General features: G+C 44.5%; 1 protein-coding gene and 1 non-coding gene across 4 annotated transcripts; one reads left to right on the plus strand and one right to left on the minus strand.

Moving 5' to 3' along the window:
- Window positions 1-1,478: 1,478 nt before the first annotated feature.
- CAPN6 (calpain 6) lies at window positions 1,479-24,607 on the minus strand. 3 transcript variants are annotated; one of them, XM_059158088.1, is made up of 13 exons: window positions 24,476-24,607; window positions 18,094-18,273; window positions 10,276-10,407; window positions 9,079-9,287; window positions 8,364-8,556; window positions 7,405-7,598; window positions 7,107-7,184; window positions 6,813-6,999; window positions 5,106-5,228; window positions 4,742-4,944; window positions 4,030-4,151; window positions 3,549-3,685; window positions 1,479-3,167 (listed from the first exon to the last, which is right to left on the minus strand). In XM_059158088.1, the coding sequence occupies exons 2-13, from the start codon at window positions 18,256-18,258 to the stop codon at window positions 2,985-2,987; spliced, it is 1,926 nt and encodes a 641-aa protein (XP_059014071.1). In that variant the 5' UTR covers window positions 18,259-18,273; window positions 24,476-24,607; the 3' UTR covers window positions 1,479-2,984. The 3 variants fall into 3 exon arrangements, with proteins under 3 accessions (XP_059014071.1, XP_059014073.1, XP_059014072.1); XM_059158090.1 differs by lacking the exons at window positions 18,094-18,273; window positions 24,476-24,607 and adding an exon at window positions 17,070-17,217; XM_059158089.1 differs by lacking the exons at window positions 18,094-18,273; window positions 24,476-24,607 and adding an exon at window positions 17,058-17,217.
- Window positions 22,146-22,253, plus strand: LOC131822384 (U6 spliceosomal RNA). Its single transcript, XR_009350247.1, has one exon. It is a non-coding gene; the product is annotated as a U6 spliceosomal RNA (small nuclear RNA).
- Window positions 24,608-24,696: the final 89 nt, after the last annotated feature.

Here is a 24,696-nt window from a genome sequence, read left to right on the forward strand (position 1 = left end):
AACCAATATAATGGTCACAACACAGAGTAGTTCGAAAATAATGAATGTGGTCATTACTCCCCAAAGTTGACTCAGGCCACGTCGTACTATTTTTATTTCTCCCCTCCACACTTCCCTAGGCAATCAGTGGTAAGTTTCATGTTATTGGAGAGGCTTTTGCATTTTCAGGATTTCCTATGAATGGAACCAGGCAGGTTGTATCCTCTTTTCTGGCTTCTTTCACTCAGCATAATGATATTGAGATAGACTCGTGTTGGTGTGGTCAAATACGTAGTGGTGTGTATTAGTGCATTGGATTCCCTTTGGGAAATCCAAGTGTACTGACAAATTATACATGTGTGAGTGTAAGTACTAATGTGCGTGACTAAGTGAGAGAGGTAAAGATTCAGAGAGACACATTTTGTATGTATGCCTGGTATAGCACTGTGGATATACAGCTGGTATTATAAATGTAGGGAAGATATTTCCACTTTCTGAGGGATGGCATATTTTCCTGGAAAAGGTTGAGGTCTAGGAGTCAATAGATATGATTGCCTAACTAATAATCATGGTATGATTATTAACTGAACCATCTTGAGTAGGGTATTTAGCCTCTCAGTGACTGAAATTCCTTGTTTTTGAGTAAAAGGGGATAATGATCGCACATTATAAGGTTGTTATGGGCTTTAAAATGAGGTGAATAGTGTAAAACACTGGGCATGGAAATTGACACATAGCAAACAATCAAAAACAGTGTCCGTTCCTTTTCCTTTTTACCATTGGATTTGTAGGAGGAAAAGAAATTCTCACCCTGCTGGGGAAAAAAAAAAAAAAAAGGTAATAGCTTCTTTGAGCTTAATTGTAATATCATAGTGCCATCTGTGGACCATATAGAACTATTACATTACTTGTACTGTAGAGTTCATTTCTGACAAAGCCCTACCACGTCTGGACACCTGTAGTTAAAATGTCCTCTCCAGTGTGGTCAGAACTAGTGCTGTAGGGATGGGGATTGAGGGCTTTATTAAAGGAAGGACTGTTCTGCTTAGCTTGGAGACCCCTCCCTTGCCTAGATAGCCTTGCCTGTCAAGAGGCAGGGATCAAGGAAAACAGAGAGGAGCTTCCCCATACATTACCCTGAGATGGGCAGATGACATATTGAGTGTGGAAACAAGTACATGAAGTCTTCTCATCCATTTGGCTGATGGAGAAAGGAGATGGTATTTTCTTCTGTTGGGAAGTCTGCACTTGAAAGATCTTTGGCCTGGAGTCCAATCCCATAGGGGTTTCAAAAATCATGTAATCCCAAATACCATGTAAATATCCTTAAATGTGGAATGGAAGAGCTCCCCCTCTGTTCTCCCAACCTCCCCCCCGATTAGCATCAGGTCGCACAGATTCCCCTATCCCCACTACCAACTCTAATGGCTCCAAAATGAGTCTCAAGAGATGGTCTCTCCTGCCATCTTTCCTGGGCCAACAAATCAAGTCAAGACCGGTCAGTTTATTGAATGTGAACTTTATTGTGGTTTGGATTATGTAAGGCAGTGTGGTGGGAAGGCACTGCAGAAGTTACACAGACTGGAAAACATGGTAAGAAATGAGTGAGCTAAAAAAAAAAAAAAGAAACCTACAAAATATATTTTTAAATGAGTGCGTGCTGGACTAGACTAAGTACTACAACTATGTTCTTTCTTCATAATTGCAGAAGCATTGAAATATTGTCAGAAGTGGGGGTTGGGAGAGGTTAGGGAAGGCTTCATGGAGGAGGCGATATCTATGCTGGACCTTGAAAGAAGAGTAGAATGTTGATAGATGAGACGGAGGGAAGAACATTTCAGAAGGACTGACTCTAGAGAAAATTCCTTAGAAATACTGAAAAAAACAAGAGGGCAAAAAAAATGCCCCCAGGGAGCAAACCTTCCCAACCGGGAGGCCTAGGGTTGGGACCCAAAATCTCAAGCCCCCAGGTGGGGTCTTCAGTCCCAATGATATTAGGAGGCACAGGACAATGGGCTTGTTTGTAAACCTAGCAGCAGCAGGAGGTTTCACATTGCAGTCAGGGGCCCCAGATTGGCTGTACAATATGCCTGGGTGGGTTTTCTCATCTTTTCGGGGGTGTGTGATACTTATTCGTCCTTCCTCTTGCCCGCTGACTGCCTGAATGGTAGTTCGTGCGCGCCCACATGCGCGTGTGTGAGTGTAGGTGTGTGTGGATGGGTGGGGGACCGAGGCTTTGTCTCCCACTGCAGCTTCTTCCACGTTTCCCTCTTTGGGGCACACAGCTGGCTTCCATCGAGCTGGAGCTCAGGCCCTTCCTACTCACTGTCTCAACCTCACTGAACTCCAGCTCGTCATTAAGCACCTAGGAAGCTTCCTCAACATGAAGGTAAAACCTACTGTGGGGGGTGACTTGGGTGAGGGCAGGACAACACTTTCCGGGGGTGGTGATGTTGGGTGGTGTTTGATGGTGGTGGCGGCGGAGGTGGCAATGAATGCTGGTGGTGATAAGGGCTGGGGACTCAGAAGCAGGCTCTGGCCACTGACTAAAATGCTGCTGGCAAGTCTGTAGTGTTCAGTCAGGAGCTGGGATATCAGGCTAGACCAGCTTGGCCTTGATCACCCCTCCTCCCTCCTCAACACGCCCTACAGGGGAGAGAACGTTGGGTGCCTGAAAGCAGCAAAGCCTTCTGTAGGGTATCCAGGCCGTTGTTGTCCTGCTTAGATCACACCCCCGGAAGCCCCAGAGATCTTTTTGTTGGAAAACATCTGTATGATCTCCACATAGGACTGTCACCTCCCCCTGTCCAGCTGCTGGAGGTATATAGGTTATGTAGCTACTGATGCTACCTGGATCGGGAGGTATGGGGAATTTATCAGAGGAAAGGGAAAGTTAGTTACTGTGAGTTTCTTTCTTTGAAAGGAATATGGATTAGGTAAGATCTGGCACCTGACAGAAAAGGGAAGGCTGGAAAGCTCTGTCAGGATTCCCTAGAGCTGAAGATTTAGAGCTCAGTGAGATCATCGCTGGAAATGACCTTGAAGCTGATGTGGCCCTGCTTGACTTTGGCAGTAGGGCCACCCTTCTTACGCAGGTACAGAGACTTCAGATCACGGCAGTCGCTGGGGTCAGCATCCAGAGTAACTTGACCCAGGAACTGATCACAGAATTTCCGGCTGTTCCACACCTGGAGAGACAAATCAAGAAAGCAAATATGAACCACCCTCTGTGAGACCAGACTTGGCCCAATGGCATCTAGAACCCAGTGCTGAACTTGGAAAGCTCAGCTTTAAAACTGAGAAACTCTCCTGATAATGGGCTCTGGCTAACAGAAAGCTACCTCAAAGAGGAGTGGTGACAAGCCAGCCAGGAGGGCTCAAGGTCAGCATCAAGCTATGTGAAGGCTTTGTAAAGGCAGCTGGGCAGAGGCGCTAAGTCAGAAAAACAGCAAAGTATCCTAGATACTTGGGATAATCTAGCACCTGGAATGGAATGGGAGCCATCCAGGAGGCAGGGCGTGTTTGTGGGTGGGGGGGTGGGGGGGGTTGTTACTTGTTCACAGTCTTACCTGCACTATAATAGGAATGTCAGTGGTCCTTCTATAGAAGATAGCCTGGGTGTCAAAAATGGCATGAACAGTATTCTTCTGGATAGGAGAACGGACTTCCTCCTTGCCACACTTGATGATCAAATATGGATTTACGGCTGGAACAAAGCGACAGTTGCATTTAGCCAAATGATTACAGTACCCTTTCTAGACAGTCGAGAAACTAGTTCACAGGGACTTTTCAGCCTAACACCTGGGTACCAGGTGACCTCGAACCCTGGTTCCCAATTCCCTTTTCTTCCCCATCCTTTATAAAAATGAAGAGTATGTAGGCCTTGCCCAAGGAAGTTCACATCCCATTCTCTGTCGAGTTCAACAGCCATCCTGACTTTCCAAGGCTGAAAATACCCCTGGAGAGAATCGTTCATGACCACCTTTTCTAAACATATGTGCAATAAATGAAACTGAAGTTTGCTTTCCAAGACACCTCTGCAGTTCTTACTTTCATTGGCATACTTCTTCTCCAGGCCCTCTGCACTATGAACAGTGATCTGGGTCACCACCTTTGGGTAGCCACGAGCCAGGTTCCAGCAGGACATCTTGGGCATGTCCAGAGTCAGTTCCCTGGAACATCGAAGAGAAGACACGTTACTGATGATGAATGCCCTCTGATGAGATCAGCCTGCTAAGGCAGCCATTGTTGCTGAAAAGCATGAAATGTTGAGTGACCCAGCTCATTCCTCAGACATGGCTTATATTTTATGAGTCTGTTTTCTTTTCCCTTGGCATTAAGGACCAACAGATAAAGATCAGAGTAGAAAGGGTTGGGGCGAAAAGGTAGCTTTGGTGACCCAGCACTCAGAATATAATAAAGGAGCAGTGAGGAATGTCAGCTACTTAAGAGAAGAATAGAGCCAGCCAGAAAATGGAAGAAAAGATGTACCTCGAAAAGCTTGGGCTATAGGCCTATTCCCCTGAAATGGCAGCCCAGAGCTCTGAAGCTCAGACCTCTCCCGGGGAATTTTTCATGGTTACAAAAATAACCATTTTGAGAAACAGTTCTACCACTGTCATGTCAGTGAAGTCTGACTCAGACAGGTTGTCCTTTTGCATGTCTGCATAGGAGGAACAGGGTCAAGGGAGGTTGGTGGGGGGTCAGAACTGGAGGCAAAGCGGAGACTAGGAGTTTGCAGGGCTGGCCACAGGAGCTGAACCTGAGCTGGACAGGCACTTCAGAGAAGATTCTCAGGAGAAACTCGCTGGTGCGGCCATGTTGGAACATGGTTGGGACAAGCACGTAGTTGCCTTTCTTCAGGTACTTGCTCAGAAACACGGTGCGGGTGTCAATGTAGGTGGAAGTTCCAGCACGCTCTTGGATGTAGAGATGGTGGAGACGGAACTTGCGGTTCACCTCTACCTGGAAATGAGACAGGACAAAATTCTCCATCCCACTCGAATCACAGTGTTTGTGTTAGGAGATCCTAGGTCCTCTGTTTTCTTTATCCTTGGACCTATCTTCATTCCTCTCCCCGCTGTGACTCTGTCATTATTCTCTCTGCTCCACATGCCCAATCTTACCTTGAAGAGCTCAAAGCCAATGATGTAATTGTCAGGTCTTCCCATGCGGCGGTAAGTACGCAGGTCCTTCTGCTGCAGTGACATAATGACCTTGTGCCCATCCTCGGGCACAGTGAAGATGTACTAAGGGAAAGAGGCCACCAAGGACTTTAGTTAGCACTTCCGTTTCAGCTAAGCCAGCTCAGATTTCAGGGAAGGTAACTACATTGAGGAGCAGAGACTCCGATTATTTTCTGGGCTTTGCTATGGATCAGACTCTGAGGCCTTGGCTAACTCATGGGCTTGCTAAGTGCAGATTATATATCATTCTTCCCTATGGCATTTGGCATGGATTGAGAGACAACTTCATGCCTGGGTCTTTGATGCCAAAGGGATTATTCTTCTTGGTAAGATATTGGGTTTATTTTAAATTTTCCCTTGCTTCAAAAAGCTGCCCACTAAAAAATTCCAGAATCCATAAAGGCAAGAGGCACTTTTGTTTGGCTTAGCCTGATACTATAGCATCCCCCTCAGCTAGCCTCCTACAGCCAGCCCAGATATGTGGCTTGGGGTGGGGCTGGATCCACTTCCTTGGAGAACTGATTGATTCTTTGCCACCCTCTGCAGGAAAGCTGCAGACCTGTGCCTGAGACTTGGAAACATCATCTCAGGGCATCATCGTGCCATTGGGCAGTAAAACTAAAAGGTATCTGATTGTTCCCTCAGTGCCAGTCTCTCTCTCTCTCTCTCTCTTCCTCTCTCCCTCTCTCCCTCTCTCTCTGCTTTTTCTCTCCCTCCAGCAAGAAACAGAAAACAAATTCAGAACCATAGGTTTGCAAGACCCATAAAGATCAATCTTGTACGGACAGTTAAGATTGAAGCCAAAAGCCCATTTCTCTAGCTCGATGTGCCTGATACTTGAAACATTTCCAGGGTTGTACATGGGGATGATGTCAGGTAGGGAGCAGGGCGGTAATGAGAGCTTTCCTTTCTTTAAGGACAATTAAGATGGAAAGAATGGGCAAGGGGCAGTATGAGTTAAAAAAAATCTTCCTACTCATCTTAGTGTCCTTCTAAATGCCTTGCCAATGAGGCCCATGGATAGAAAAGACCCACATAAGGTCAGTCAGAATTCTGGCCTCCCGTATGGGTATCTCATCAACACATCTGGGGGCAATACCATCAAGATTATTATAGTTTCAGGCTTTTGGATGTTTGGATTCTGTGCTTTGGGGCGTGCCAGGGCTTGACTCCAATGGATCATGTGGAAGAGCATTGAAATGGAGGATGGATGGGATGGGGTTACTGATGGGGAAGTGCTTCGGATCCTGGGCAGAATGACCTTAGATCTCTGGGTGAGAAAAGGGAGGCATAATGATGGAATTCAGAGAAAAGTCAAGAAATGAACAAGTATTGAGAGAGTGTCTGGAAGCAGATCCCTTTTGTCTGATGAGAGACCATCACAAAGAGCCACGTCAAGCAATATGGTGCCAAGAGAGAGGCAGCCAGAGGAGATGGCTCTGATTTAATAGTATTGCCCACATACATCGCTGCAGTAGACACAATCTGCAGTGACTTACAGCATCTGAGCCAATCCCTAGACGCCTCGGTTGATGAATATTACACAATAGCTGCAAACTGAAAAACCGATATCAAGGAAATACTGCAAGGTGAGACCTGAGTTCCTATGGCCTTGAGAAGTTGGAGGTAAAGCAAATTAATTCAAACCTGGGGATTCTGCAGGAAGGTATCACGATTGTTATAGCAGCCTCCTGACCGGTTCATCAGGGGGTCATCATCCACAGTCCAGCATCCGACCACTGATTCCAGCTCCTTGCGGCCAAAAAGAGGGTTGTTCACATTGCGGCAGACATTCAGTTCGTGAAAGTTGCGGCAAAAGTCCTCCAGGCTCATCCTGAACAGAAGGAGGGCCCAAAAGAAATGAACATGGTGCTGAAAACCTACCGTGGTAGTTCCATGTAGGGAACCCCAGTGCCCTCAGCACAGAAACCAGCCACTCACCAGAACTCTCCATCATCAGACATAACAAGCCCCAGGTTCTTGCGGTCTGCCACAGTCAGCTGCTGCCACTCTTCAGAACTAAAAGCGATCAAATGAAGAGATAAGCACTTAGGTTTACCATTGACTTCCTACAGGAAGCACACCAAAGGACCGGAAGTGGTGGGGATTGGGCCTGCTTTATTTCACCTCTGGCTGGGTGATAGACCCCACAGATGTCACTAAGCAATGATAGCCTGCTAGCAATCTGGAGGGATGCATTGAGAGAACTACAGGGCTGTCCAAGTGAAATGTCACTCACATCTCGCTCCAGGGACCACTCCATTCCTGACGCCCCAGGGGGTTCCTCAGGCGAACCATATAGAGCTTCTCAGTACTGAAGACTTCCAGCAGTCTCTCTCCAAGACGGATCTTGCGAATATCAGTCATGGTGTATGTATGGCCCTTCAGGAGACCCCAGTCAGTTTCAACTTCTTGCTCCTCCTGATTGGGAGACTGAGAATAAAGGAAAATACATAAAGCCACAAGAATTGAAAGACCCAAGGCCTGGTTCCAACTCTTCCTTGATCGGTTTATCCCAGTATGGTCGAAGCCAGTTCTCCCTGAGCCGATAGAAATTTTATCCAGACACCTGACTGGACACAAAGCAAACGAAAGAAAGGAAATAAAGAATTTAATATAATAACCCACTTAAACAGTTCAGATTGAAACTACCCACAATTTTATACTGATACAAGCAGCTTAAAAATTTGGTGGGCCTGGTTTATTGTGTGAACAAACAGCTATAACTTCTACCACCAGGGGCAGAGGCAGGAAGAATAATTTAGCAGAGGTTACTTATACCAGTTCAAACACTACACTGGCCCCCAGTTTGATAGTTGGTACAGAAGGATAAAAAGTTAAAGATCTGGGGCACCTGGGTGGCTCAGTCTGTTGAGTGCCTGGCCTCGGCTCAAGTCATGATCCCAGGGTCCTGGGATCGAGTCCTGCATCAGGCTCCCTGTTCAGCGGGGAGTCTGCTTCTCCTTCTGCCCCTCCCCAACCCCTGGCTCATGCTCTCTCTCTCTTACTCTCTGTCTGAAATAAATTCTTAAAAAATAAAGAAAGTTAAAACTCTGTGGCCTCTGATCGAGGACTCAATGTATATTATTAATTTTCTGGACACCATAATGCCTTCTCCTGAATTTCTGGGGAAGAGTGACATTCCCTACTAATTTTGTAGTGTGAGCAAAGAATAGTTGTTTTGGAGAGACAACAAACCTCAATGGTGCAACAGATCAGTCCTCCTTTGGTAAATGTTTTGTACAACTCCCCGAACAGCTTGTACTTCTCCTCAACCAGCTCAGTGTATCTTCCCTTCTGCATGTCAACAGTCTCAGCCAGTGTGCCAGTGAAGTCCACGATGATATCAGTGGTGGTCAAACCATCAAGGGCTTCATAGCAACCAAGCAGCCTGGGCACAAATATGCAAGGTTATCTCAGTAAGCTGATTTTTCCAGGTCGATAACATCTTGTTCCCCAAAACTAGAACAGTTCTCACCCAGCCAGCATTTACCAGCTGGCTTTTCTCAAGGTATGAAATGAGAAATATTCTGAGATTATAGTCAGAGATTTCTAAGCTTAGGTTATGTTGATCAAAGATAGTCCATGAAGAAGCTTCCTTGTCTAGGTAAATATTAGGGAAGGAGAAAAAGTGAGGCCATCACTCTATGTGATCCACTGATTAGCAGCAGGAAGGAGCACCTAGGAGTAGGGAGGGGGTTTAATGGAGTCCAGAAGAGCTCATTTCTTTATCTTCCAGGATTTTTGAGGACCAAGCCTAGGCCCAAAGCAATGCCTTAGATCTGACTGGTATCCTACCCCATTTAAACTCAAGAGCTCGGCTGGGTGAGAATGATCTTCCAAGGATAAATATGGCCTTCCCTCCCTCGTCTATCCTGACCACGAACACTGACCGGTCAACCCTGCTCCTTACTTTGCATAAGCTTTTTCCAGTAGAGCATTCCAAAACTCATTCATGGAGGTGGAGAAGGAAAAAACCAGATCTCCATTGATGGTGGGCAGCAAGTCATCGATCACCACCTCAGTCCATTCTCCAAAATGCCAGAAACGGAAGCGAAATATCCCAGCATATTTATCGAGTTTTCGAGGGTCCCATTCCTGTTCCTTATGGTTGGGAATTGTCTGGAAATATAAGAACAGTCGTACAAGTGTTATTTGCCAGACTACACCCGAATACTGAGTTGCATTTGACTTCCAGCAAAGATATATGGCAGTAGGAAGCACACCAAATAACTTGGTTTGGGTCTAGGTTGGGAAGTCTTAATGTGGGCATTTTTTGCTCAAATTTTGCTTCCCTAGGTCAGTTTTGTTGAGGATAATATTACTGTGCAGGCCCCGAATATACATGGGGTGACTGAGGGGAAGCCAGTTAGGGATTCAGTTATTTCCCACAGATAATTTACAAACTTGATCATGAGAAACTATCTAAACATTCACAGTTGTGTGTTTAACCACCTAAATAAGGCATTTTAAAAGACAAAATCACTGAAAATACAAGACCCCTGTACTTTCGGGTTTCCAAGTTCTGTCCTAGAGATTTCATGTAGATTCTATATGGATTTGATTCACACCTTGAACAAAATTATGTTGAAGAAACCCTCTTTATATATTCAGTTACAAATTGCTCTTTGAAAATTCTTTTTCTGAAGAAAAGTCAAATCAAGTCAACATTTCAATGCCTTCAACTTGACCTAAATGCTGAAGGAATTTTTTTACTTGAGAATTTATTAGAACCTTCTCAAAGAACTATTTCCATCTTTCTTGTCTTTTCTGTTATTCTTATCTATGACTTCCTGGCCCCTGCTGGCTCGATCCTCCAATCGGTGCAGAGAACACCAGTACGCAGAGCTACTACATCAAAGGGCTACAAGTGACAAAAGGTCAACTAATGTGTGACAAAGCCAACAGAATAAAATGTTTATGGTAAGAATCTAGGTGAACATAGAGGTTCTCCCTGTAAAATTCTTTCAACTTTCTGTATTGGTTAAAAAAAAATCCTCATAATTCAAGAATTGAACAATCTAAAAACCTTACAACCTGATTTTTCCCAAATTACTAAGGAAGACAAAAAGGTGGAAATTGAGTGAGGTCTCACAAGAGGGGGGGATACCTTTGTCCAGTGAGACTCCTGAACAGCCAAACAGGAAAACGCGGAGACCATCGGCTTGTGCCCCAGTCTCCCTTGGATCAGCTGGTGGTTGCTGATGTTGCCCACAATCAGACGGGGGTCGTCACAGATGTCCTATGGATACAACAATTGGTTCTAAGGGGTGGAAAGTGTTTCCCAAGAGTCAGCGTGAGCTGAGGTAGGCAGGACAAAGATAGTGACTAGGACTTCCATAAAAGGGATAAAGAGAAGGTTGGGGGTGGGGGGGTTTGTGAGGACAAATACAAAGCAGTCAATCATCTGGAGCAGAGATAGGGTTATGAGGGGAAGTGGCAGGAGAAATGAGAGGAAAGGATCCAATGAGACAGGTCGAGATAGGCTGGTGGTGGCGCTTAGAATTAGCATTGTGGTTCAGAAGAGTTTTCCCTTAAGCAGTGAGTTTTTTTTTTTTTTTTTTTTTTTTATTTTTTATAAACATATATTTTTTATATACATATATTTTTATCCCCAGGTCTGTGAATCACCAGGTTTACACACTTCACAGCACTCACCAAATCACATACCCTCCCCAATGTCCATAATCCCACCCCCTTCTCCCCAACCCCGGATTGGGAGGGAGCAGTGAGCTTTTGAAGGGAACTAGAGATTAGCACATTGCATTCTGGTCCTGTTGGTCACGAGGAGATTTTCTGAAGCACCTGTGCCTGGAAGGGTAATTGCATTTCAAAAGACAAGGCTGGATAGTGGTGAATGCTTCTCCCTCCCTGGGAAAATGAGTTAGAAGACCTTATACAGAAAGCCCTTTCCCCAACAAAAAGCAAAGGCAAGAGCAGTCTCCATGGCAACTAGATTTTTCCACATCTTTGGATGAATATAGATGGTGGCAGTACTAATAGCAGGTGGTAATTGACCACTCACAGAAGCACTTCAACACACTCTTTTCCCACAGAGGTTGCTCTGAGAGAAACCAGACAGAGGTGAGGGGCACTATTTATGTTTTCCCAATATGTCAACAGCTGTGCTATTCCCACGGCAAGTAGGAAAATGAGACCCAAATTATACAATGACAACACAATGTTTGAGGGCACACTAAAGTTATTTTCAAAGTATAATCAGTGTCTAGAGGAAGGATCCCCAAAGTTTCCCTGGTGGTAGATAGAAAAGACTGAATAGCCGTAGTGACACTTGAGTTGAAGCTTTAGGGATTACTAGCATGAGGCAGTTTGACAAGAGAGAGGTATGGAGGCACAATGGGTAGAGAGGCATAGACAAAAACATCGCTGCCTCCATAATATCCCATAATTGAAGACATGATTGTGTGACTCAGAGAATCAGCACTTGCAGAGTTCAAAAGCAGGAAATACCAATGAAGTCTTGAGTAGCTGGAGAAAGCTTCATGGAGGAAGCCGTTGGCCGGTACCTTGAGATTCTGCTTACCCAGCAGAAATAAATCTTAGTCTCAAATGGAAAGAAAATATAGACATATATCTTTTTAAAATTTATTAAATAGAGACAGCTATATTTTTCTGGTTCTCAAACCTCTTTTTTTTTAAATGGACATAATTCTCCTTGATGAAGGGTCTGGTCTACAGAATGAAACATTCCATGTATTCTTTAAAAGCCAAAATCACTCTGGAAAGGAATAAACGTCCTAGGCAGGGACAAATCCAAAATAAAAATTAATTGGGCATCCCTCTGCCAAAAAGAGAGGGTTAGGAGGGTTTTCAGTTTGAGATTTTCTGGTCTTTTATTTATTTATTTATTTATTTAAGATGCATACCTAGTGTCTCGACATTACTTGTTTTGTCTTAGAAGAATACTTCTATCTTAATATCTTTTTATGGTTTGGGACTTGTCTGTTTTTTCACTTATTGATTATAGAGTAGGTATTTTGGGTGAATTAGGCCCTGATATTCTTTTTCTCCCAATTGTTTCTTTGCCCTTTCTAAGATGAAACTAAACACAGCTTTTTCTTGTGGGCCAGGTGTTATCATTTTATTTGGAGCAAGACATAAACTTATATAATGATTTCTTGGGTTTAGATTATGCAAATAATTGTTGCCTAGCATGGAAAAACAATAAAGTGAACACTGATGTATAGAAAAGTGTGCTTTTAGATTATTAAGGCAAATTATTTGCTGATTTCACATAAAGTTGTTAGTGGTTTGGGTTACATTACAGTGTCTTGGATTGCCACGAAGCTCTCATTTCACAACAGGGATCCAGGCTCAGCCAACACTCTTGTCATGCCAGCTTTTATTCAAGACTTAAAGGGTCACATAAATGAACAAATACCTGTAAACAGAACTCAAATTGAGAAACTGGGTAATTATTCTCCTGTAGATCCAAGCTGAATGTGGTTATTGTGTGTGTGTGTGTGTGTGTGTGTGTGTGTGTGTGTAAAATCATGAAAGAATATAAATTTGGGCCCCACCCAAATCTTTTATTTTCTATTTCCTCTTATAAACTGGCCCATGGCCCAGTTTTCCTTTACCACTCTTCATGCATGATGGATGGCCACTTAATAATGGATTTTAAAATATGATAAATTAACAGCCATAGATTGTCAAAGCTAAAAAAAAATCTTAGGGATTATTTACTCAACTTGTTTATTTTGCAAAGGAGAAAAAGGCTCAGGAAAAGGCAGGAAAGGCAGGAAAAGGCAGCAACTTGCCCTTCCAGGCAGGCAGCTAGTTAGTAGGAAAACTAGGACTAAAGTTTTAGATTCTTCAATAAGACATATAGTTAGCGAATATGCTTCATGCCTCTCTGCTGAACACTCGCCTAGTAGCTCTTCATTGTTCTGGAAAGAATTACTTAAGTTATATTTCAGCTTTTGGTTCCAGGCTAAATATCACCAATCAGCTTTAAACTCTTCAATTTAATTCACTCAATGGGAATCAATCTCTGGTGTATGTCAGCAACGTGACACGAAAAGGAGAAAGTCTTTATTATGCTACAACCTCTACCTCTTTCAGGAAGGTAAAGGGTAATAAGCCAGTGCAAACTTAACGGACAAATGGACTTTTTTGGTGACACATTTGAAAATAATGAAATGGCTGTTTATTGATTTTTTTCCCTAGTCTCGGACAATGGGGTGTCTTCATGTTGGAAGTAAGGAAGTAAGATGGGAGAGTGAAGAGGGGGCTATTGTGGCCTGAGCTCTGCTGGACTGGTAAGGAATGGAGTTGGGGAGAGGTCACAGCTCACATATTCGCATATTTGGGTGGCTTGAGAGGGAGGGTGATGCTGGGCCCCTAATGGCTCCCAGCTGTGTTGGCACAGTTGCTGTGTTCCTTGAACTGGATCGTTTGTCAAGGCAAAATAATTTCTTAGGAGGAAACACACACAACTAGAAAGCTGGACACCAAGAGTAAAGCCAGGAATGGTCCCTGCATATCCCCATCCCTGAGTCAAAGCCCTCTATAAGCAAAACAGCTTCTCTAGGAAATATGTTCTCTTAGCTGAGCACTGAGAGTCCTTGCCATTGTCCCCAGAGACCTCTGGAAGACTAGGGAGGGAGACATAGGATTATCAGGCTTGGAGCATTTCCAAGAGAGCTCCAGGCTTGCCATGCTGAGGGGCTACGGGTCCAGACACCCAAGTCACAACATAATTATCTTATTTGAGCCTTCAGGCTTTGGCTTAGAAGACTCCAAGTATAAGTCTCAAACTGCTTTAATTGGGAAAAATGTACACATCCATGAAATGAAATACTGTTCAGCCATCGGAGGGACAAACTGATTACATGCTGTCCCATGAATGAGCCTTGAAAATGTTATGCTAAGCCAAAGAAGCTACTTTTCAGTTCCAAGTAAAGTCTCCAGAGCCAGGCAAATCTAGATAGAAACCCAAAGCAGATGAGTGAGTGCCTGTGATGGGGGTGAGGGGTGTTACTCACTGCAAATGGGTCCAAAGGGTCTCATGGGGATGATGTGACTGTTCTACTGTGAAGTTTTTGCAACTTGGTGAATTCACTAAAAATCATTGCCTCGTACTCTTCCAGCAGGTAAATTTTACAGTCTCTAAATTGTGCTGTGGGAAAGCTGGCCAATGGCACAATTGAACATAAGCAGGACCAATGGAGATAAGTGGGATTGACCCATCCAACTCTCTTCGACTGTGTCACCGGTGGAAACATGAGGACAAGTCAGGTTGGGGGGACATGATCTCTGGGAAGGATAAGAACTTTATGACCAGCCTAGGCCAAAACTACTGCATGGAGGTGCCGCCTTCAGCAGGGAGCTGGAAGTGTCTATTAGCACAGAGGAAAGTGTTTCCCGTTTACTCTTTCCTGCCAGGCAATCTGTCACTGAGGGCTGTGTATTCTGCTTCTGATGTTGCCCCTCAATGAACTGGGGTAGTGAAATGGCCCCTGGGGAAGGTATTCCTCATGGAAGAGCCTGAGCAAAGGAAATGATAAGTAGGGACAGAGCTCAAAACTCTACCAGAGCGGACAGAAGATCTTGTGCAGGTGGCCCTCCCTTCCCCCACAGCTGCGGCACAAATCCCCATGAGGGTTTGAACCTCTTTAGTCCGGGATTAGATGTGTCTGACTCTTAGACACTACTGTAGCTGGGTATGAGTCAGTCAGGAAAAAAAGCCAGAGTGGGGTAGAAGGGGAAAGTGGCTGGAGAAGAGATTTTTTTTTAATGGGAATTTGGCAGCCAGATTTCAGCCCTAAAGATTCTACCTGAAGCCTGACAATCACACTGTTAGTCAGTATAAATCGGCATAGTTTAGAATTTACTTTGACTGTATACGATGAAGCTCCAGAAGGACAGGAAAGTTCAGGAACACAGGTCTCAAGCCATAAACCAGTGTACCCAGGAAGCTGAGCCAAAAGCTGGGGCCAGCAGACCCCTGGAGGAGTTAAAGAGAAAAATTTTTCTCTGGAGGGTATGGCAGATAAGCCAGCCCTGAGTAACTGCAAAACATTCCCATAATCCCTGCCTATCTAAAGTGGCTCCTTAGGACACAGCAAGGGAGGGGCAGTTGGGAAGAAGGGGACACTTAATCCTGCCCGAGGATACTGGGGGCTTAACTGAAGTCATTTGGTTCAACTAGCAGTGGGGTTTACAGGCATGAAGGCTTATAAAGGCGGAAGCTTTCAAACATGGGAAAGGAAAGAAACAGAGACTATCAGTTTAATCATGCGTCTTCCATTTTAGAGACTTCAGAAAACAGCCCTGTTTCAGGATGAGGCTGTGTGGCATGCCAAGGGACAAGATGTCTGTGAGCTTTCCTACAAACCGGGCTCTCAACCTTGCCAACGAAGCGGGTGAGGCCAGCGACCCATCTGGTCTTCCTGAGCCAATTCAGAGAGGCCCAGGGCTGTCTCTCTGCTTTCCTGATGGGAGGCCAGAGAACTTTGACGTGGTTCTTGACCACAGGCTTGGCCTCCACTCTGGCTGGAAAGGAATCCAGAGCCTTTTGAGGAGACTCAGATGGTGGTCCAGAACCTTGTTTTTCCCTCCTTCCCACAAGAGGCCCCTTCCCCAACCACTGATCTCCCCCTTCTTCAAAACCCTTCAGGATTTACTGTCTGTATGTCTGAAGATAACATTCCTTATATCAGGCATTCATTTATTATTTAACTCTTTGATAGCTCAATAGCCATCTCTCCCACTAGAATGGGAGCACCTCATCCCAGGTTGTGTTTGTTAATTGCACAGAGGGTACACAGAGTAGGTGCTCCATAAATGTTTTTCAAGACGCTCCCTTTGGGCTTAAGACTAAGCTCACAGTATGTTCTCAGAAGGGAGAGTATGGGTAATTTAACAGATGTACAGCATCGACCCAGGGAGGAGGAATGTGGGAACCGACTGGGGGAAAATTACAAATCTTAGCAAAGGAGGGGACCCAATTAGCTCTGTGTCCCATGCCACACAGCAAGGCAGTGTGGACTTTGGGGTCAAACCTGGATTCAAATCCCAGGGTGTCAGCAGTTGGACCCCAGGCAAATTCTTACCTTGTCTCTGAGACCCAGTATCATCATCAGTAAAATGGACAACTACCTCTAGTTTTCAAACCAGAAAAAAGAATCACATTGGAGAAATGTATATAATACCTACCTTGCCAAGCCATGGCGAATGAAGAGGAAATGAAAAAAAAAAAATGTACAGAAAAGTCTAAACAGAGTCTCTAGGCCCGTGGTAGGCATGACATAAAGCTGATTCTTTTTCCTACCCACCCCAATTCACCTCTTTCTGATACCCCTGACCCTGGAAGGGATATTGCTTGCTTCAGAGGCGAGATGGATTCTTGCCCTGGTTATCAAGTTTTTCCCTTCCCTGCTAATCGATCTAGGATTCAGTCCACAGAATTTGGAAGAAGGCGGCAAAGGACAAAGGACTGAGCCAAGAGAGAGGAGGGAGCATGTGTCTCAAGACCCAGCCAGTACAGAAAGCATTTTCAGCTTGGTTCACATCTGGGAAATGGCTTCGAGTTGGCTTTCAACTTTGCCACCCGTTGGTTGGGTCTCCTCCTATCTCCCCCAGGACCTCTTCCTCATCAATCATTCCTTCCCTCTCCTGTGTCTTCAAACTCTTCTTCTTTACTTTTTACTCTTTGGCCTAGAAATACATTCAAGTCTGTCCTATTTTAAAAAGATATCCTCTCCACCCCCACCCCCACAAAAAAACCTTCCTCAATTTCCTGCCTCCTTTTCAGCTATTTCTGCCCTATCGATATCTATCATCAGCCATTCACAAGAGTGGCACTGAGACTACATATCTTTATTTGCTCCGTGCATTTCTGCCCAAACAAAACAAAATAAAACTTACCCCTCTGCATACCGATTTAGTGGCTAGTGAATTCTGCTCACATTTCCCGGATTTTTATTGCAGGTCAGTGATCTGTAGGGATGTCAACAACTGCAGGCGCAGAAAGTCAGGAGGACTGTCATCTTCCTTCCGATGGAGAGGACTTCTCCCAGTCTCATACTCTCAATGACTATCATACTTTGCAGGCAAACACTGAGACCTGTCCTTCCAGTCATATAGGAGACGCAAGAGCCTTAAAGGGACCAATGTATCTTGGCACCACCTGCTGGCAACCTACGGCAACTGCAATGGCTCTCGTGAGAAGTCCATTTTGGAGCGCAAGCCCTGGAAATTCCAACTAAAAAGTTGCAACCAAAAAGCCTGTACATTTCCTAACAGCCCTCTATGGCCTTTGGGAAGCCACTTCGGGAAGGAGCTCAGGTGTAATATCCTTCCTCCAGTTACACGCTTTAGAGAGGGCGAGGTTGCCGGCCATTTATTCTACGGAGTCCATCATTCTATCATTGTATACACTGAGCTCCCTCTCACACAGGGCTGGTGAAGTGGTCCTGAGATTTGCTTTAGAGACATAATATACAGCTGTTTCACAGAGAACCATAATAACTATTGATAGGTGGTAAAAAGAGCTACACTCCTACTTAGATCCCACCTGGCTGATGGCGGGCGGGGGCGGGGGGGGGCATCCAGGTGACAGTATCCAAAGAGTAACCGAGAAGTCTCCCTTCCTCCCCCCCATGCAAACTCCATCTTGTCCTTGTAGAGTTCATTTCATTTATGCTGGTCCTATCAAGAGTTTTGTTGTTCTTCTTTTAAATTTGCTGTCTGACCAAATATGACTGAAATTGAAGATACCTCAAGCTAGAGTCAGAAGCACCGATCCGTAACCCTTGCCATATTAAAGCTGTCTCCTAAACCCCTTTGCATGTGGTAGGCTGTGTGAGAGAAACAGGGCACCAGGCAGAGTTATGATGAAAGAGATCGAGAAGGAGACAGAAAGTAAAAAGCAAAGCAACCAACAAACTAAGGACAAAGTTACCTGGGGACGTTTCCACACCACCTTCCCAGGAAGCAGCCGGTTGTAGAAAAGTGAGTCATTCTCAGGCAGAAAGGTCGGGTCACAGAACAGTCTGCCATCCTTAATGCATTCCTGCTTCAGTTCCTGGTACTTCTGGTTTTTGAAGACCTTCAGAGGAGGACCCATACTGCTGAACTATGTCTAGAATGAGAAAAATTGTGGTCATTGGAGGAAGAATTCTTTTGAAGATTACCTGAAATTAGACAAAGAGTAGTCACCCCAGTGACTTATTCCTGGAGCTAGGAATGTGGAGCTTGGCTTTAGAAGAAGAAAAGTGAAGATATTCAGGGAAAGTAGGGTCCAGGCTCAGCATGGGGCTTTGCCTAAGGTGCCTAAGACATTTGGGGGCCTCAGTTTCTTCCTCTGCCAAATGGGGCAATATAGGCCTGAACAATATTATCGAAAAAATATAAAATAAATGTCAAGATTGCTCATTAAATGTGAGTCATTAACATTTAAAGGGCTATCTTCCATTTTACATAGAGAGGCTTTCAAACAAAGGACAATGTTAAATTCAAAGATAAAAGAAAAAAGTCATTTTATTAGATTCGGAATAAGTTGGTGCCCTGAGGGCCACACACTTTGTGCTTCCGGGGAGAAGCAGACCCTTTCACTTTTACGGAGCCCCTTTACACAATTCCTTCCCTTTTATCATTTAAAGAGCTTTGCATTTTTTTATTACTGGCCAATAAGGCTAATGCAGGCAGTAGAGCTCAGCAGATGGCCTCCAAATACAAGGGAAGATAGAAAGATTGTTTGTGACTTTCTTCTTCAAAGTCTAACATGCAATCATCTGCCCGCTTTAAAAGCAAGACTCTGAAATTCAATTACACTAATTTGATGGACTATATATTTTTATCCCATGGCAATACATTGTTGTTTTCTTTGCTTTAAAAAAAAATCTCACATGGTTATATAGAGAATTAATATAGTGGCTCTTCAAGCAATGGTCTGAGTGCCCCACACTCAAATGTCCTTCACAACTGATTTTTTAGGGGATAATTTGAAAGACAACTTTGATTTTAAGTAGTTTTGGGGTGATAATAAGGTTCTCAATCCCCTTTCTTGATTTACAAAGATAAATTTGTAATGATTTTAATGATTCTCGATGTTCAATGGTTAGTAAGAGGAGGGCTGTGAAATTTACATGGTGCCAATTATTTTAAAAATACATTTTAAGGATAAATGTCTATATTTCGTGATTGCATGAGGGTCAGAGCAGGCAAATCTAAGGTCCAAGTATCTGCTGAAAAGTTGGCGAAGTTTGAAAAAAAAAACTAATTAGCACTTTAAAGAGTGTCTGTGTAGGTCACACAGCTCAAAATCCAATTAATAAAGAGGGAGCCACTATTTTATGAAAAGTGAAATAATAATCAGACCTCTCTACGATCTTATTTCATGTCCTTTCAGTATTACATTGAGATGTCTTACTGGTAAGGAAGACTTCCTATTTGAAAACCATTAAAAAAAAATGAATTTGACGTTAGTTGCAAACTACAATATATAAAAACAAACTTATCCCTTCTCTGAATTCAAAGAATAAGAAGCTGAAAAGAACCATAGTTTTTTTTTTTTTTTAAACTAATATATAGCCTTATTTATTGACCATTGTTTTTCAAATTGAAGGTTACATACAGGACACTGCAAAATACCAAAATGTCTTTAGTCATTAGATTCAATTCTGTTCACATATTTTAAATATTAAAGTGTATCTCATTGTATTTGGAGGCATGGGTGGTATCAGTAATAATTTTCTGTTAAGTAGCATCAGAGCCAACTGAATGTATACTCAGTTTCCTTTTTGGGGCCCGTTACAACTGGACCCCAATTTTCATGTGTGCTCTAACTTATAGCAAACGCTACTGTGCCTCTGGCTTTCCCTGGAAGGTTTGGTGGACTGCCAGAAGCTGGGGATTGTAAATGGGGGATAGTCTGGGGCAATTAGGGTATTTAGTTTTCCAGAACCTCCTAGTCCTTGAACATTTTGGATAACTGGGTATTTCCTGTTCTTACGAAGGCCCTCTGCCCCCATGCCTCCCTTGCTGCTTAGTCAACGGGCGAGTCCCTGTTATATAAGGAAGGCTTGTCCACAGACAGAAACCACATCAATTGAAAAGGAAATCAGGTTTGATTTGAAAAACCAGTATGATCCCAGTAGACCCTTTCAGAAGTACAATATCCAGCTGATGTGTATAGGGCAAGGCTTCAGGTGCGGGCACTTGCATTTGGGGGGGTGCACAGTAAATATGGAATAGCAGGCTATCAGCCTGAAATTTGACAGGCTTTCATTTGAATAAAATCGTAGCCTCAAGTCCCGTTGGACCATCAGACCAAGCCATTTCTGGCTTGGTTCCTCTGTGCCTCTGTTTTCTCATCAGGGTAGTGGGGTTATCTCTCTTGCCCTCCTTACCCTGTGGCTGTACCTAATGAGATGGTTAGAGTAAAAGTGCTTTGAACAAGTGGAAAGGGCTCCGGAAAGGCAAGATACACATCATCAGTGCTCTCATGGCCTGGCACGGAGCTGGGCGCACAACCCGCTGTCCAGGAAATATATGTTGAATGGACAAATGGTCTTACACAGACAATTAATGTTTGCATGTATCATCTGAAACATGCATTTTAGTTCATGTTCTCTTCCCAGCAGCCATGTTTAGGAGGCATTATCTGAGCCCTTTATTTTGTATCTGCAGAAATGGCAACTTACAGAAGGGACAGCTAGAAACGTAAAACTGACTCTAGCCCAGGTCTGTGTAATGTCAGATTCAGCGTGCAGCGTTCCCTCACACCACACTGCTTCTTTTGGTCACCAAAGGGACTTTTTTTTTTTTTTTTAAGCTCAAATGAGGGAAACCCTCCAAAGCAAACATGATACCTAACTTGGAGGCATTCTGCCTAGAATTTATTGCCATGGTGAATATTGAAAAGATTCTTTATGTCCTCGGTCTGATGATCATGGGAGAATCAGAACCCTTCACCTCGGAGGGTTCATTAGAGAAGTCTGGAGGAAAAAAAAAAAAAAAAACTTCTGGAAACCCAGAAATTTGTAAGTCGGGTTTGTCAAGTTTGTCGCAAACAATTTGCCCTGCCAGAGCGCAGGATAGTGGGGAAGGGAGCGCTCCTTCTTGGTTATCTTACTGCACCCAACTGCGAAAACAGGAGGGCCTTTAAGTTAAAGATGGCATATTCAGAAAGTCAGTAAACAGAAACAAAGCTAGGGCTTAGGGTAGCAACCAAACACAGCCTCTGGCTAACAAAGGGACCCCGTGTCCTGAGGGTCGTACATATCATGGGTGATTGGGTGAAGCCGAGTGTGGGCTTTTGCATTGAGACGACGGTGGCAAGCAGTACGATTTCAATGAGGATGTACTGTCTAGAGATAGAGCATGAGGAAGGCTGTGTGGATGCAGGCAAGTGGGAGGGGTGGGTCCAGAGGATGGAAAGTGAGAAATTGCCAGGGGAAGTTGGGGGAGCTTGCCACGTAGAATAATACAAGGACTGTAGTTGGAGGATGGAGTTTTTGCTACATACTGGACTGGAAATCGCGGGGGGTGCGGTACTGGGCAAACTCCTAAGAAGAAAATCACTCGTTCCTCACCTGTGGGTCAGCCTTAACACAGAAACCAGATTTTGCTCTAAAACGGGAAATCTGCCTCAGTTTCTTAAAGAGGACTGTTCTCTGATAGAGGAAATCTGGTCTGCAGGCTACAGGCTGCTTTTGCCCAGGGTGAGTGGGAGAGGAAGGGCAGGCATTTAGGGGGGAGAGAGCGGGAAAGCATGGCTCCCGAGGTGGCGTCCTCGGCTGGCTTCCCTCCTCCCCGCGCCACCCCCAGTTTCCCCCTCTGTGCTGTACTCAAAGCAGATAGGAGGGAACAGCTATTAGGAGTTTTCAGAGCAAACCAAATGCAGGAGACGTAACTCTGTCCAGGCATGAAGTAGGCAGCACTTTAGCCTCACAGGCAGGGGTGCTGTGGAGAGGCAGAAGCAATAAAAACTCAGCATGCACGTTCCACAGAGTGCTGGCTTCAGCAGCACAGACACTAAAATGGGATGATACTGAGAAGATTAGTGTGGCCCCCACGCAAGGATGACAGGCATGCTCCCCAGAGAATAGTGCTTCCCATGGCTTCACAGGCAGTCATAGCCCACATCTATGCACCCGCCTCTACCAGGGAACATATGGCTGACCAGATTCCAATGGTTGGCCAGATATCCTGGGGTTGGAATGGGAACATAAATGTCCTCGGATCCAGCCTTATCTGGGACACATCTACTCCATCCAGAGAGAAGACTGTTCAAAGAAATTGGAAGGAAAAAAAAAGAGTGCACAATTCCCTTTAATTCCATTATTGAAGAAATTTATCAAAGAATACAAAACAATTTGGAATCATAAAAAGAGCACAAGTGGTCAGAGGATTCAGGATCAAGTCCCAAATACCACCGTTTAGTGTAGATAACAGCTCTGTCCCTCAGTTTCACCGTCAGCAGCACAACGGAAATACTGTGGCTCTTTCGTATACCTCAGGGTATCACGCTGGTGGGGGTGGGGGGAGGAATCTAATAAAATTAAGCATGCAAACATACTTTTAACTGTTAAACATAAGACCAATGTCCAGCAGCGGTATTAGAAAACATTCATTTTTAGCACATTAAATCTCATCTCTGTCCTTAGGGGAAAATGAGATGTAATCACCTGCCTTAACTAAGATACTCAGTGACCTTTAAAAGACCGATATAAAATGGCCCCTCTGCCATTCGATACCTCCTCTCTCTTCCACCTCTTCTTCTTGACCGGCTTGCCCCACTACACGTTTTCCCCCTCTTGGATGAATAAGCCCATCCTATAACTCGCATTTTACAGCCTTGAGAGAATCCGCTTCCAATTTTCATAGAATGTTAACCTGGAAGGACCCTTAGAAATCATGACACCCAGCTCCTGGCTTTCACAGGAAGGTGAAAGCCCGGGTCCAAGGTGACATACACAGTTAATGACAGAGCTGGCCCAAAAACTCAGACCTCCTGCTTGTGAGAATTCTCATTGTCTTCTTCTCACAAGAATGCATGCAAGAGTTTGCGCTTGAATTGCAAGCTGTCAGAAGGTGAGATGATTTCAAATCAAGGCTAATCAAAGAAACACTGTCTGCGGGTCACAAAGGGTTTTTTTTTTCCTGCTTTTAATTTAGGAACTGAAAACACCCAAGGATGTGGGTAAGATTTTTTTTTTTTAAACCTATTCCTCACAACACAAGTGTTTAGCCTTATCCCTGGCCTGCTAGGGATTCTGTAAGGATAAATAAAGAACAGTATTCAAATACCCAGTATCACACGCGTACACGCGCACATGTAGACAAACTGGTAGGGGAGTTAATTAGCAGCCCCCCACCCCCTCAACCGAAGAATCTTTTTTTAAATTCCCCCACACTATACAATGTCCTTAATTTCACAACCGAGATTAACAAATGAGACGTTAGCCATATTTCAGTAAAACATGTATACAAACCACAATGCTCTATCCTGAAGCCAGAGGAGACTGTTGGGATGCTAGAATTTGTTTCATTTTCTGAGAAGATTCTCCCTGAACCGCAGGCTCCAAATCCTCAGAACCAATTTTCAATTTTCAATTGCATTACGTGGATCCTTTCATTGCCCTCCCCCCCTCCACCCCACTCTGGCCAAGTAGCTCCTGGACCGTGAGTGGCAGCAGAGTGGGGAGGAAGGGGATAGAGCCCCGGCTGCAAATCAAAGTTTAAGCTAGAGGGAAAATCAGAGAAGAAGATCAACCTGTCACCGGGGCAGGAGGACCCCCCTACCCCCAACCAAGCAGACGGGACAGCCTTCGCTGCCACTCCGTCTTGTGCAAGAGCGCAGGGCACACGCACCCCAATTCCAGGGTTTTTAAAGACCTTTTGTACACAGTGTAGATCCACGATCATGCCTGCATTTCAATAATTTGCCCACAGCTGTGGGTCAGCAGATGCCAGAAGGAAGCCCTGTCAGCCTTGAGAGGGTTTCTCCCTCCACACCTCCCGTCCAGGTTCGTTCTTCCTTATCAGGTACTTTGGGTCACAAGAAGACAAAAACAACAACAAAAAAGAACAACCCCACACACAACTGACCAGATATCACCGGAAAAATCTCATTGCCAGACAACCACAATCCCCCCCGATCAGAGAGTGTCCCATCCACTTTGAAGTTTTCAAACTATTCCTCACGCCTATTGGATTCCGACAACTCATAAAAATTACAGCTGCAGAGTTTGATCAACTATAAAGTTCAAGTTGCTTCACCTCCTCTAGCCTCCAAGTTATCCAGCAAAGAAAAATGTGCAAATGTCCTCTCTGCTCACCTGAGTTATCCCAGGAGCTTTGCTGCTGCTGGCGCCGCCGCTCTTGGCCAGGTAACCCCTACAAAGTCTGTCCAGTCAGTGCAGCTGAACAAAGATTCTGGCTTTCTTAACCTGAAAACTATTTGGGCTGTACCAAGCTCTGCTCACAGGGGGAGGTGCCTCGCAGAAACTTCAGGAGCCTTTGCCCCGCCTCGCAGTCAGAAACTGATCCTGAGTCATGA

Source organism: Mustela lutreola, chromosome X (genome assembly GCF_030435805.1).
Source record: "Mustela lutreola isolate mMusLut2 chromosome X, mMusLut2.pri, whole genome shotgun sequence".
Lineage (NCBI taxonomy): Eukaryota > Metazoa > Chordata > Mammalia > Carnivora > Mustelidae > Mustela > Mustela lutreola.

Bases quoted from the DNA above. Each gene is read 5' to 3' on its own strand.
- CAPN6 (XM_059158088.1), bottom strand. From the start codon at position 18,258: ATGGGTCCTCCTCTGAAGGTCTTCAAAAACCAGAAGTACCAGGAACTG. The intron at 9,288-10,275 runs GTATCCCCCCCT...TTATATTTCCAG, and splicing joins AGGAGTCTCACTGGACAAAG to ACAATTCCCAACCATAAGGA. The intron at 3,168-3,548 runs GTAAGACTGTGA...TTGTCTCTCCAG, and splicing joins ACATTCCTATTATAGTGCAG to GTGTGGAACAGCCGGAAATT.